At 43.3% G+C, this 12,304-nt stretch overlaps 1 protein-coding gene across 9 annotated transcripts in view; it reads right to left on the bottom strand.

Annotated features, from left to right (window-relative positions):
- The window catches only part of ubap2a (ubiquitin associated protein 2a), a 125,767-nt gene extending 113,463 nt beyond the window's left edge, over window positions 1–12,304 (bottom strand). For 4 of the 9 annotated variants that reach the window (XM_043687575.1, XM_043687591.1, XM_043687601.1 and 1 more), the window contains exon 1: window positions 11,648–11,810. In XM_043687575.1, coding sequence (XP_043543510.1) covers window positions 11,648–11,795 — 148 coding nt within the window. In that variant the 5' untranslated portion in view covers window positions 11,796–11,810. Of the gene's footprint in view, window positions 1–11,320; window positions 11,343–11,647; window positions 11,811–12,113 lie in introns of those variants that run through there. The other 5 variants (XM_043687609.1, XM_043687689.1, XM_043687619.1 and 2 more) reach the window with 3 other exon arrangements.

Here is a 12,304-nt window from a genome sequence, read left to right as displayed (position 1 = left end):
TTATAGAGTCATAGAGAAATACAACAGGGAAACAGGCCCTTCAGTTCAACTCGTCCATGCTGCCCAGATATTCTAACTTAATCTAGTCCCATTTACCAGCATTTGGCCCATATCCCTCTAAACCCTTCCTATTCATATACCCATCGAGATGCCTTTTAAATGTTGTAATTGTAATAGCCTCCACCACTTCCTCTGGCAGTTCACTGTATACAAGCACCACCCTATGAGTGAAAAAATTGTCCCTTATGTCCCTTTTATGTATTTCCCCTCCCACCCTGAACTTATGCTCTCTAGTTATTGTCTGCCCCACTCCAGGGAAAAGACCTTGTCTCTTTACCTTATCCATGGTCCTCAGGATTTTATAAACATCTATAAGGTCACCCCTCAACTTTTGATGCTCCAGGGAAAACAGTCCCAGTCTATTCAGCCTCTCTTGGAGCAGAAAAATCAGGGCTTTTGCCCAAAATGTCGATTTTCCTGTTCTTCAGATGCTACCTGACCTGCTGTGCTTTTCCAGCACCACTCTAATCTAGACTCTGATCTCCAGTATCTGCAGTCCTCACTTTCACCTATTCAACCTCTCTTGTTTATTTGCAACCTATTAATTTCTGAAGATTAGCAATATGAGAGAAGAGCTGAAAATGTGTTGCTGGAAAAGCGCAGCAGGTCAGGCAGCATCCAGGGAACAGGAGAATCGAAACGTCGATTCTCCTGTTCCCTGGATGCTGCCTGACCTGCTGCGCTTTTCCAGCAACACATTTTCAGCTCTGATCTCCAGCATCTGCAGACCTCACTTTCTCCTCCAATATGAGAGAAGATACAAGCTACATCAATTATAACAGAATGCATCCCACATGCATGGTGGCACAGTGGTTAGCACTGCTACCTCACAGCGCCAGAGACCTGGGTTCAATTCCCACCTCAGGCGATTGTCTGTGTGGAGTTTGCACATTCTCCCTGTGTCTGCGTGGGTTTGCTCCGGTTTCCCACAGTCCAAAAATGTGCAGGTTAGGTGAATTGGCCTTTCGAAACTGCCCGTAGTGTTAGGGGAATGGGTCTGGGTGGGTTGCGCTTCGGTGGGTCGGTGTGGACTCGTTGGGCCAAAGGGCCTGTTTCCACACTGTAAGTAATCTAACCTAATCCAAAAAATGTATACCTGTTGTGGTTCTGTTCGCTGAGCTGGGAATTTGTGTTGCAGACGTTTCGTCCCCTATCTAGGTGACATCCTCAGTGCTTGGGAGCCTCATGTGAAGCGCTTCTGTGATGTTTCCTCCAGCATTTATAGTGGTTTGAATCTGCCGCTTCCGGTTGTCAGTTCCAGCTGTCCATTGCAGTGGTCGATATATTGGGTTCAGGTCGATGTGCTTATTGATTGAATCTGTAGATGAGTGTCATGCCTCTAGGAATTCCCTAGCTGTTCTCTGTGAACAGATTCAATCAATAAGCACATTGACCTGGACCCAATATACCGACCACTGCAACGGACAGCTGAAACTGACAACCGGAAGCGGCAGATTCAAACCACTATAAATGCCGGAGGAAACATCACAGAAGTGCTTCACATGAGGCTCCCAAGCACTGAGGATGTCACCTAGACAGGGGATGAAATGTCTGCAACACAAATTCCCAGCTCGGCGAACAGAACCACAACAACGAGCACCCGAGCTACAAATCTTCTCACAAACTTTGAATATGTATATCTAAATTAATGTCACACTGCAAAATTTAGACCACACCTCCAAAGCCCATTTTTTAGGGGTGAAACAAGGAATTTCCGTCAAGAACAGGACTGCAATCTATCATTATAAGTTGTACATCTGCACGCTGAAAACCATTTGTTGCAGAATGTGCTTGAGAACATGAATTTCTCACTAAAATAAATGGAAACAGGCCAGTTGGCCCAACAAATACTTTTCTGTCTTGATGCTTCATAGAATAATGCAATTGTAACAGTGCAGGAGGTCTTTCATCCTAATATTTTTGTGCAGAGCGTCCAAACAAGCATGTCATTTATTGTTTTCTCTAACCTGTCCCTGTAATTCTGCAAATTGTTCATTTACAAATAACCATCAAATTCCCTTCAGAATGCCTCATATGAACCAGCCTCCACCATGCTCAGCAATGTGTTTCAGAACCTAACCACTTGTTGCATGAAAACATTTTCCCTCATATTACTTTGGCTTCTTTTATTCATAACTTTAAATTTGTCCCCTCTCATTCTTGATCCTATCATGAATGGAAACATTTTCTCCCTATTTACTCTGCCCCAATAAACAAGGAGCAAAAATGTGGGAACAAAGTAAATTTAATGATGTGAGAGGAAGATTTTTAGGAAATCTCATGGGGCCAAAATACGTCAACTGGACCTGATGGATGCCATCTTAAGATTTTAAATGAATGGCTGCACAGACAATGGGTGCACTGAAAGCAATCTCCTTAGATTCTGGAAATGTCCTGGAGAATTGAAAAATTAGCAATGTATCACGGTAATTCAAAAAGGGAAGGAGACAACAAACAGGTAATTGTAGGCCAATTAATTTTACACCTGTTATTGGGAAAATTGGATCAGTTAGCACATACTCAGGGAGGAGAGATCACATCACTGAGCGAGGAGATAGTTCAGGGAATTTGGAGGCAGTGTGGGAATTCAAAGCATAGGGGAGAAGATTTTTTTTTGCTTGCTTTGTTGGCTCATAGTTTGTAAGGTTTGTTTTGAATTGGATAAATTGAAGCCCAGGATTGGGGGTCCAGCGCAAAACAAAGAGTGACATCACAAGAAAACAATAAATTTATTGGATGGTAGTAACTGCTAAAGACCAATAGTAAATTTAAAAAAAAACAAATTGACCATACCTCCTATATTCATATCCAAATAATTTATATTTATGAAAAAAAGCAGAGGACCCAGCTTTGATCCTTACCACTGGTCACAGGCCACCAGTTCAAAAAACAACCCTCCAATACCATCCTCTCTGTCCTGTTTCAAGCCAATGTTTGATCCAATTGGCTCGCTCCCTGTGGATTCCATGTGATCCAACCTTTCTAACCGGTCTACCATGCAGAACCTTGTCCAACATTTTGCTGAAGTCCATATAGACAATGCCTACTGCTCTGTTTTCATCAATCTTCTTTGTCACTTCTTCAAGAAACTCAATCAAATTACTGTGACACACTGCATAAAGCGAAGTTGACTATTTACCTTTTTACCTTTTTACCTATCCGTAACCAGTCCTTGCCTTTCTAAATGCATATAAATCCTGTCCCTCAGAATTCCCTCCAATAGCTTACCCACCATTGGCTCACCAGTTTACAATTCCTTGGTTTTTCCTTACTGCCTTTCTTAAATAATGGCACCATGTTAGCCAACCCCCAGTCTTCCAGCACCTCACCCATGGCTATTGATAATACAAATGCCTCAGCAACCTCTTCCCCAGCTTCCCATAATTTTTGCATTAACCTGATCAGGTTCCAGGGATTATACACCTTTATGCATTTTAAGATATGCAGCAGCTACTTTTCTGTAATATGGGCACTTTTCAAGATATCACTATTTATTTCCCCAAGTTCTCTAGCTTCTGTGTCCTTCCAACACCAAGATACCAACCTGAAACATTTGTTTAGTATTTCACTCATCTCCTCTGGTTCCTTACATAGAGACCTTGTTGATTTTTAAGAGACCCTATTCTCTCCTTAGTTACTCTTTTGCCCTTAATGTAGTTGTAGAATTTCTTTGGATTCTCTTTAACCCTATTTGCCAAAGATATTTCATGTGCCCTTTTTGCCCTCCTGATTTCCCTCTTAAGTACATTCCTACTGCCTTTTATACTACTCTATGCATTCACTCAATCCTAGCTGTCATATGCCTCCTTTTTCTTGACCAGAACATCAATTTCTCTTGTCATCGAACACTACCTAAGCTACCAGTCTTGCCCTTCACACTAACAGTCTCTGATCTCTCATTATCTCACTTTTGAAGACAGATACTTTCCAACCATTAATTTACCCATGAACAGGGTCTTCCAATCAATGTTTGAAAGTTCTTGCCCCATGCCATCAAAATTGGCCTTACTCCAATTTCAGACTTTAACTTTTAGATTAGGTCTATCCTTTTCCATAACTATTTTAAAACTAATAACATCTTGATCACTGGCCCCAAAGTGCTCCCCTCCTGACACCTCAGTCACTTTCCCTGTCTTATTTCCCAACAGAAGGTCAAGTTTTGCTCCTTCTCTTGTAGGTACATCACATATTGAATAAGAAAGTTTTCTTGTACACACTTAACAAATTCTTCTCCATCCAAGCCCTTAACACTATGGCAGTCCCAGTCTATATTTGGAAAGTTAAAATCTCCTATCATTACAACCCTATTATTCTTAAAGAGATCTGAGATCTCCTTAAATATTTGCTCCTCAATTACCCACTGATTACTGGGGAACTACAGTACAACCCCAAGAAGGCGATCATCCCTTTCTTATTTCTCAGTTCCACCCATATAACAGCACCAGATGCTCACCCAGGAATACACAAAGTACATCTGTAATGTTATCCTTAACCAAAACACCACCACACCCACATCTCTTGCCCCCCTTTCTATCCTTCCAATAGCATTTACATTTTGGAAAATCAGTCCTGCCCCTCCCTGAGCCACATTTCTGTAATAGCTATAATATCCAGTCCCATTGTTCCAAACATGCCCTGAGTTCATCTGCCTTACCTGTCAGGCCTCTTGCATTGAAATAAATGCATTTTAATTTATTGGTTTTACCTCAGGTAATGGCTGCTATTACCTGACTTGACTATTTAACTTGCTCCTCTTCTCTACTGTGCTGAAAATGTGTTGCTGGAACAGCACAGCAGGTCAGGCAGCATCCAGGGAACAGGAGAATCGACGTTTTGGGCATAAGCCCTTCTTATGCCCGAAACGTCGATTCTCCTGTTCCCTGGATGCTGCCTGACCTGCTGCGCTGTTCCAGCAACACATTTTCAGCTCTGATCTCCAGCATCTGCAGACCTCACTTTCTCCTCTTCTCTACTGTACCAGCCTTATACTTGCTTTTTTTCTCATTATCTCTTTGGGTCCCACCCCCGATTTTAAAGCCTCCCAAGTTAGTACTAGCAAATCTCCCTGCTAGGATATTTGTTCCCTTCCAATTCAGGTAAAACCTGCCCTTCTTATACAGGTCACTAGAAGTGATCTCAATGATCCAAAAATGTGAATCCATGCTCGCAGCACCAGCTCCTCAGCTATGCATTCATCTGCCTGTCCTTCTATTCCTCGTCTCACATGGCACTGGGAATAATCTAGATTTTACTACCCTCAAGGACCTACTTTTTGACCTTCTGCCTAATTTCTGATATTTTCTCTGCAGAACCTCGTACCTTTCTCTTCCTATGTCATTGATACCAATGTGTACAACAACCTTCTGCTGATCACTCTCCCCTTTGAGACTATTCTGCACCTTCTCTGAAACATCCTGACTTTGACACCAGGAAGGCAACACACCTTTCTGATATCTTGCTATTGGCCACAGAAACATCTGTCTGTTTCCCAGTCCAGCAAAACCTCTATCACAATTGATTGCTTGGAATCTGACATACTTCCCATTACAGGAGAACCCATGCCAAGTACCAGAAATCTGGCTGTCAGTGCTATATTCCCCTGAGAGGTCATCAGCTCCTACAATATCCTAAACAGCATATTTGTTTGAGATGGGAATAGCCACAGAAGACTCCTGCATTTCCTGCCTGTCTCTCCTTCCTTTCCTAGCAGTAACCCATCTACCTGACTGTATCTGCAGTTTTTCCACCCTCCTCAAACTGCCATCCATCACAATCCTTGTTCCTATAAATTCCTCACTGTTGCTCCAGCCAATTCATGCTATCTGATAGGTTCTGCAGGAAGTGTATTGCGTTGTGAATCCTATCTCCAGAAACATTGAAATTCTCCCTAATCTCCACATCAGACAGGAAGACCATATCACTCGACTAAATCCATCTCTGCACCTTAAACAATCTACAGACTCACAATATACCCAAAAAATAAACATAACACATTTTCTCAAAAGCTCAGTGTTACCACTGTCTTAAAACACTTCTGCATGATAACCTAATACCTATCTTTTATAATAAAACTTTAATCAAGAAACAGGTCTCAGTAAAACATTAAAAATAATATCCTCATCTACTTACTAGTACAGATCTACAAAAAACAAAAGAAAGATTAAGATTTATAAATTTTATAAGTTTTAAAATCAAATACTTAATTGGTCAGGCTCTGAAGTTTTTACTGATCACTTCTATGGGCCGAGGAGTGGCAGATGGAGTTTAATTTATATAAATGTGAACTGATAAGACAAATCAGGACATTACAGTTAATGGTAGGGGCCTGGGGAGTGTTGCCGAACTTTGGGGTGCAGGTTCATAGTTCCTTCAAAGCAGAGACACGGGTACACAGGATGGTGAAGAAGGTACATTTGCCTTCATTGGTCAATGTATTGAGTACACGATGTCATGTTTCAGCTGTACAGGACTTCAGTGAGGCCTCTTTTCGAAGACTGCTGGACTTATACACTTAATGGTAAGGGCTTAGAGAGTTGCTGAACAAAAAGACCTTGGGATACAAGTTCATAGTTCCTTCAAAGTGGAGTTGCAGGTAGACAGGATAGTGGAGAAGGTGTTTGGTATGGTTGCCTTTATTGGTCAGTGCATTGAGTACATGAGTTGGGAGATAATGTTGTCACTGTACAGGATATTGGTTAGGTCACTTCTGGAATACTGCATGCAGTTCTGGTGTCCCTGCTATAGGAAGGATGTTGTGAAACTTGAAATGATTCAGTAAAGACTTATAAGGATGTTGCCGGGTTGGCGGATTTGATCATAGGGAGAGGCTGAATAGGCTGGGGCTATTTTCCCTGGAGTGCCAGAAGCTGAGTTTATAAAATCACAAGGGACATGGATAGGGTGAATAGTAAAGGTCTTTTCCCCAGTGTAGGGGAGTCCAAAACGATAGGGCATACGTTTCAGGTGAGAGGGGAAAGACTTATAAGGAACCTGGATGGCAAAGTTTTCACACAGAGGGTCATTATGAGCTATTATGAGTTACCTATTGTCACATATATCTAAATAGATATAGTAAAAAGTGTTTTGACACCACAAGCCAGCGCCATTTTGAGTTACAAAAAGATTAATAAGACATTGCTAAATTGGAGTTCATCTTCTGTACAGGGGTCTTCAAAAACAGCTCCAGGGCTTTTGCAAGGAGTCTGCGAAGCATCCCCACACTTCAGGCCTAGTGCAGTCAGGAGTCCCCGCTCAGGGCACCAACTCCACTACACCAAACTGCCACTGCAACCAAAAGTCTCTGATCTGAGTACCAGCATCCCCAGAGCAGATGACCTGCCGAGTCCTGCTTAAGGCTTACAACAGCCAGGTGTCCTCACACCAAGCACTGCCACTGCTGCAGCCAAATACCTGGTGAATCCTCGAGTTTAGATTCTGGGCCTACTGTAGTGAGAAATCTTCAGCATGGTAGGTAGTGCAAGGGTCCTGGCTGGCCAATTCCTTCTCTTTTCTCCTTTCTCATTCTTTTCTTTCTCTTTTTCCTTTTCTCCATCTTCTGATGTGGAGGGGAAGCCAGAACAATGCTTGGCGGGTTGTCAGCTGGGGCGGTGGTGGTTCCCAGCATGTATGGAATGAGCTGCTAGAGGAAGTGATGGAGGCTGGTACAATTATAAAATTTAAAGGCATCTGGGTGGATATACGAATAGGAAGGGTTTAGAGAAATATGGACCAAATGCTGGTAAATGGGACCAGATCAATTTAGGACATCTGGTCAGCATGGACACATTAGACCAAAGTGTCTATTTCCATGCTGTATAACTTTATGACTCTATGATTATATGATAATAACTATGAGAATAGAGATGCAGAACTATGCAATGTGGGAGCTGGTGGACCCCATTGTGGTTCTTAGTGACCCTATCTGGAGCAAGCATTGGATACTTGAGGAATTCCAACTCAGAGTTAATGATCTAGAGTCTGAGCTTTGAACAGCATGACACTCATAGAAGGAACAGTTATCTGGACGCTGAGTTTCAGGAGGCAGTCACACCTCTTAAGTAACTACTTCAAATTCAGTCAGTCGTCAGGAACAGGAGTGTGTGACTACGGGCAAGACTGTTAGAAGGATCCAGGAGGTAATGCTGAAGGATCCTCAGCCATTCAACTTGTCTAAAAGGTTTGACATTTTTGCTTTCTATGTGGATGATAGCAGAGGTTGTTGTAAGAATGAGCAAAATTACCACGTAAAAAGCCATTGAAGAATCTCTGGACTACTATCAATGCCACGAGCTGACTGACACAAGGTCAACAAGATTAAAGAGGTAAATGTGTAGCTCAAAGTTTGGTGTGGGAGAAACAGGTTTGAATTCATGGGGCATTGACACCAGTACTGGGGAAGGAGGGAACAGTTCCGATGGCATGGGCTCCACCTGAATCATGCTGGGACTACAGTCCTGGCGAATTGCATAACCAGGGTTATAGATAGGGCTCTACTACAAAAATTAGATTAGAGTGGTGCAGGTCAGGCAGCATCCCAGGAGCAGGAAAATCAACATTTCGGGCAAAAGTCCTTCATCACCACTCTAATCTAGATTCTGGTTTCCAGCATCTGCAGTCCTTGTTTTTACCTTTACTACAAAGAGATGACGGAAAAGCTGGACAGAGTTGCTTGGAGAGAGAGCCCAGCAGGACAAATGGTGGAGCAGCAATGGCAGAAGTTTCTGGGGGTAATTCACCCTAAGGAAGAAGAAACACACATAAGGGAGAATGAAGCAACAATGGCTGGTACGGGAAGTCAGGGACGGCATAAAAGAAAATGTATAAAATGTGGTGAAAGTTAGTGGGAAGCCACAGGATTGGGAAGCCTTTAAAAACCAGCAGTTAACAACGAGAAAAACACTCATGAGAAGATTGTGGAGATGCTGAAGGGTCTGATGGTGGACAAATCATCCAAACCAGATGGAGTATACCCAAAGTTCTGAAGGAGATATCTGAAGACATTGTGCAGGCATTTGTCATGATGCTCCTGTCAGAACTCCTCTGCTCTGCATTTTCGTTTTCTTCTTTTCTCTCTTTTTTTCTTCTTCTGCAAATACTGGTGCAATGGCAGGCACTGGCAGCAAGCCCCAGAGCAGTAAACCCTGGAGCAATCCATGGGCCGCGAGCCTCAGAGAAGCGTAGGGAAGCAGCCCCAGAGCATCACGCAGGCAGTGAGTCCCCGGCTGAGACCAGCGCAGAAGTCCTAGAACTTACATATGAGCAGCTGAGTGCCAGTATTTAAATTGATCTAGTCCAATAAAATGGCTTCTCAATACAAATAATATGACAAAATGGCTTCTAGGCTGCACATTGACAATTCTGCTAAAAGCTGCATAAAATGGCTTTTAACCCTGCTATAGCTGCATAATTGACTAACCACAGTCTGCCTCAACAAAGATTAGCAGACAATGCTTCCTTTACAGCATAGAAATAACTAGACTAGATAAGACATTTCTAGCCATTCTAACTGACCTTCAAGTGCAGGTGCAAAGACTCGGTTCATGAGTGGCTTGAGTGTTGGAAAACAAAGTTGGCTCCCAGAAACTATCATTGGGCTGAGTTTCTGTCAATAAAACCACTTTGTTAATTGATTGGTAATTGTTTGAATGTACTATACGACCATGGCCTGCACCTCTCTTTAAGAAGAGTATAAAAATGTCTTTGTTTTAAGCCATGTGCATAGCTCCTCTGAGGAGTATGGAAATGCATAACCTCTGTGTTGCCCAGCTGTATAAAAAATAAAGTGTGAAATCTTAAAGGACCAGACCGATTGTGAGTGTTTATTGACCGATCATGGAACCGAGAGACCCCCCCCCCCCCAGGGGTTGAGATCTTCATCTGGTGCCATGGCTCGGATTCGGTACAGACGGATTGTGGACAGCGATGTAAGGGCCTTGAGTCCTCCACTATTGAGTGTTGAGGATTCGGCCAGCCAGATGTGAATATTTTCTTCGTTTGCTTTCCCTCGTATCCAAGTTGCCTTTGACTTGACTCCTCACTGTCTATCATCTAAGTCCAGTTCGAAAAGGATCGGTCCAAGTAAGAAGTCACTAAAAAAAGAGGGGGTGGTGACCCCAGGGAGTCGGGGACTCAGATTTGGTCAGATTGGGGCTGTCAAAATTGATTCCAAAAATTGTTCTGTGAAAGATGAAATAAGGAAGTATCGCGATATATTATAATGAGACTGTTGAGGGTTTTGGAAAGTTGAGAAGGGTTTGTGGAAGTCATTAGTTTTGTTGTGTTCTTAAACAGTGAAGGTCTTAAATTGGGATTATAAAAGGAAGATTGTTTAAGATAGGTAATAACATAGGCAAGACAGAAGATCCATCTTCTTCATGATGAAACTATGTGAGAAGTATCCGGAACAGTCTGAAAGCCTGCAAAAACTTTCTGGCGCCTTAAATAAGACATTGAGTGATGAGCAGTGGCCATTGGGTGGCCCTGAAAGTATTCAATTGGTTAAATCAGTGCAGCAATTGATTTGGCGATGAACCCTGGGGTCTAAAACGAAAGAATTGATTGGACTGTGGCCACAAAGAATTGGTTTTGCGCTCATGGCAGGATACTGCCACCAAATTGGGAATTGAATTAACGAATGATGGTACCATGAAATCTATTGATGTCCTCAAAAATGAATGTGCTCGAGTCAAACATCAACAGAAACAAAAAGAAAAGTCACCGGCGACTGATAAACAAAAGGAACTGTGCCGTTCAATGGTTGGCCTTGGTTTGGGTGCGGGAGACAACGGAAATTCAGATTTAGGTGATTGGTGTTCCTAGCCGTGCCTCGCACTGCCTCCGCCTCCTCCACCCCCACCCCCACCTAACCTGCAAATAAATGTTAACGCAGCCCCAGTTATTCTAGTCCCTGCCGGATCGACAAGACAAGAGCCCCAAGTGCCCTCTGCCCTAACTCTTTTCCCACATCCTGTTCACTCTCCAGCTTATCAAAACGTTGTTGGACCTAATTCTCAAATTGCCATTGTTCCCTCGCAGCTGACCCCTGTATTTCTCCCACCTGGATTTACCCCCCACTAATGCCACTTCTTCTCATATTCCTCAGATTCCCTTTAGTTCAGCAGCTGCAGCTCATCCTCAGACATACGCTGCTGCCGTAGCCAAGCCTGTTCCCCCGTCCCCTCTTCAGTTTATTGACCCTGTTGCTTGGAATGCTCGCAGTCAACAAAAATCAAAATCTCGTCAATCTTCTAAAAAGTCTTACCCTGCCATGCCACAACTCGTTCAACGATCAGAAACTCCACTGAGTTCCTCTTCTGAGGAATCGGGAGATGAAACACCCGCTCCGTGCATGTTCCCCATGAGAGAACTGCCAAATCCACAGGCTGGCGCTGCTGGTCAAAACACCACTATGTGTGTTTACTGCCCCTGGAAGCCCCATGAAATTATGTCTATTAATTATGTCTATTCTCAGTAATGCGCCAGATCGCCACAAGGCTCCTCAACAGTTTGTTGATTTCCTAAACACCATGATTAAAGTTTATGACGGCACTGCCCAGGACCTTTGGGCCCTTAATCAACAGATCATTACCTGCACTGAACATGCCCGTTTCACTGAACGCGTTGGTTATAATGACCTTGTTGCCCTCGCCAATGCCATGGTTAAGTATCAGCAGCAACAGGATGATATCCTTGCTGCTGCATCCACCATACTGACAAAACCTATTGACCTTACTCATATCCTCGAACTTCGCCCTAAAAGTAAGGAGCCTGCTGAAGATTTTCTTGAACGCTTCCGAGAATGTTATGACTCCTATTCTGGGGATCGGGCTTTGAATTTCAATGTTGACAATGCTAAATACAACTCTATGTTATTGAACTGTCTGCCACCCTCTGTTGCCACTGCAGTTAAGACAAATAACCTGGACTGGGTTGACACTAATTCTAATCAACTCCAACATTCTTTAAGGTTTTGTGGAAACATCAGAGCGAACACAAAGCTCCGACCCGCATTAAGTCAGATTTTGTTGTCCAGGAGGAGACTTCTCAACAATTACCTGGTGTTGCAATGGCGGCCCCACACTCATTCAAGGGCACGGACGTGGACGTGGCCGTGGCCGGGGGTCCCTCCCAGACAACTCCCTCAGAGACGTTTCAATTGTAGCGACCCATATCACTGGGCTTGTGACTGCCCGACCCAAGGCTGCTTTAATTGTGGCCACCCTTTTCATTGGGCTTATAAGTGCCC

This window comes from Chiloscyllium plagiosum, chromosome 1 (assembly GCF_004010195.1).
Source record: "Chiloscyllium plagiosum isolate BGI_BamShark_2017 chromosome 1, ASM401019v2, whole genome shotgun sequence".
NCBI lineage: Eukaryota > Metazoa > Chordata > Chondrichthyes > Orectolobiformes > Hemiscylliidae > Chiloscyllium > Chiloscyllium plagiosum.
This window is presented reverse-complemented; position numbering and strand designations above follow the sequence as displayed.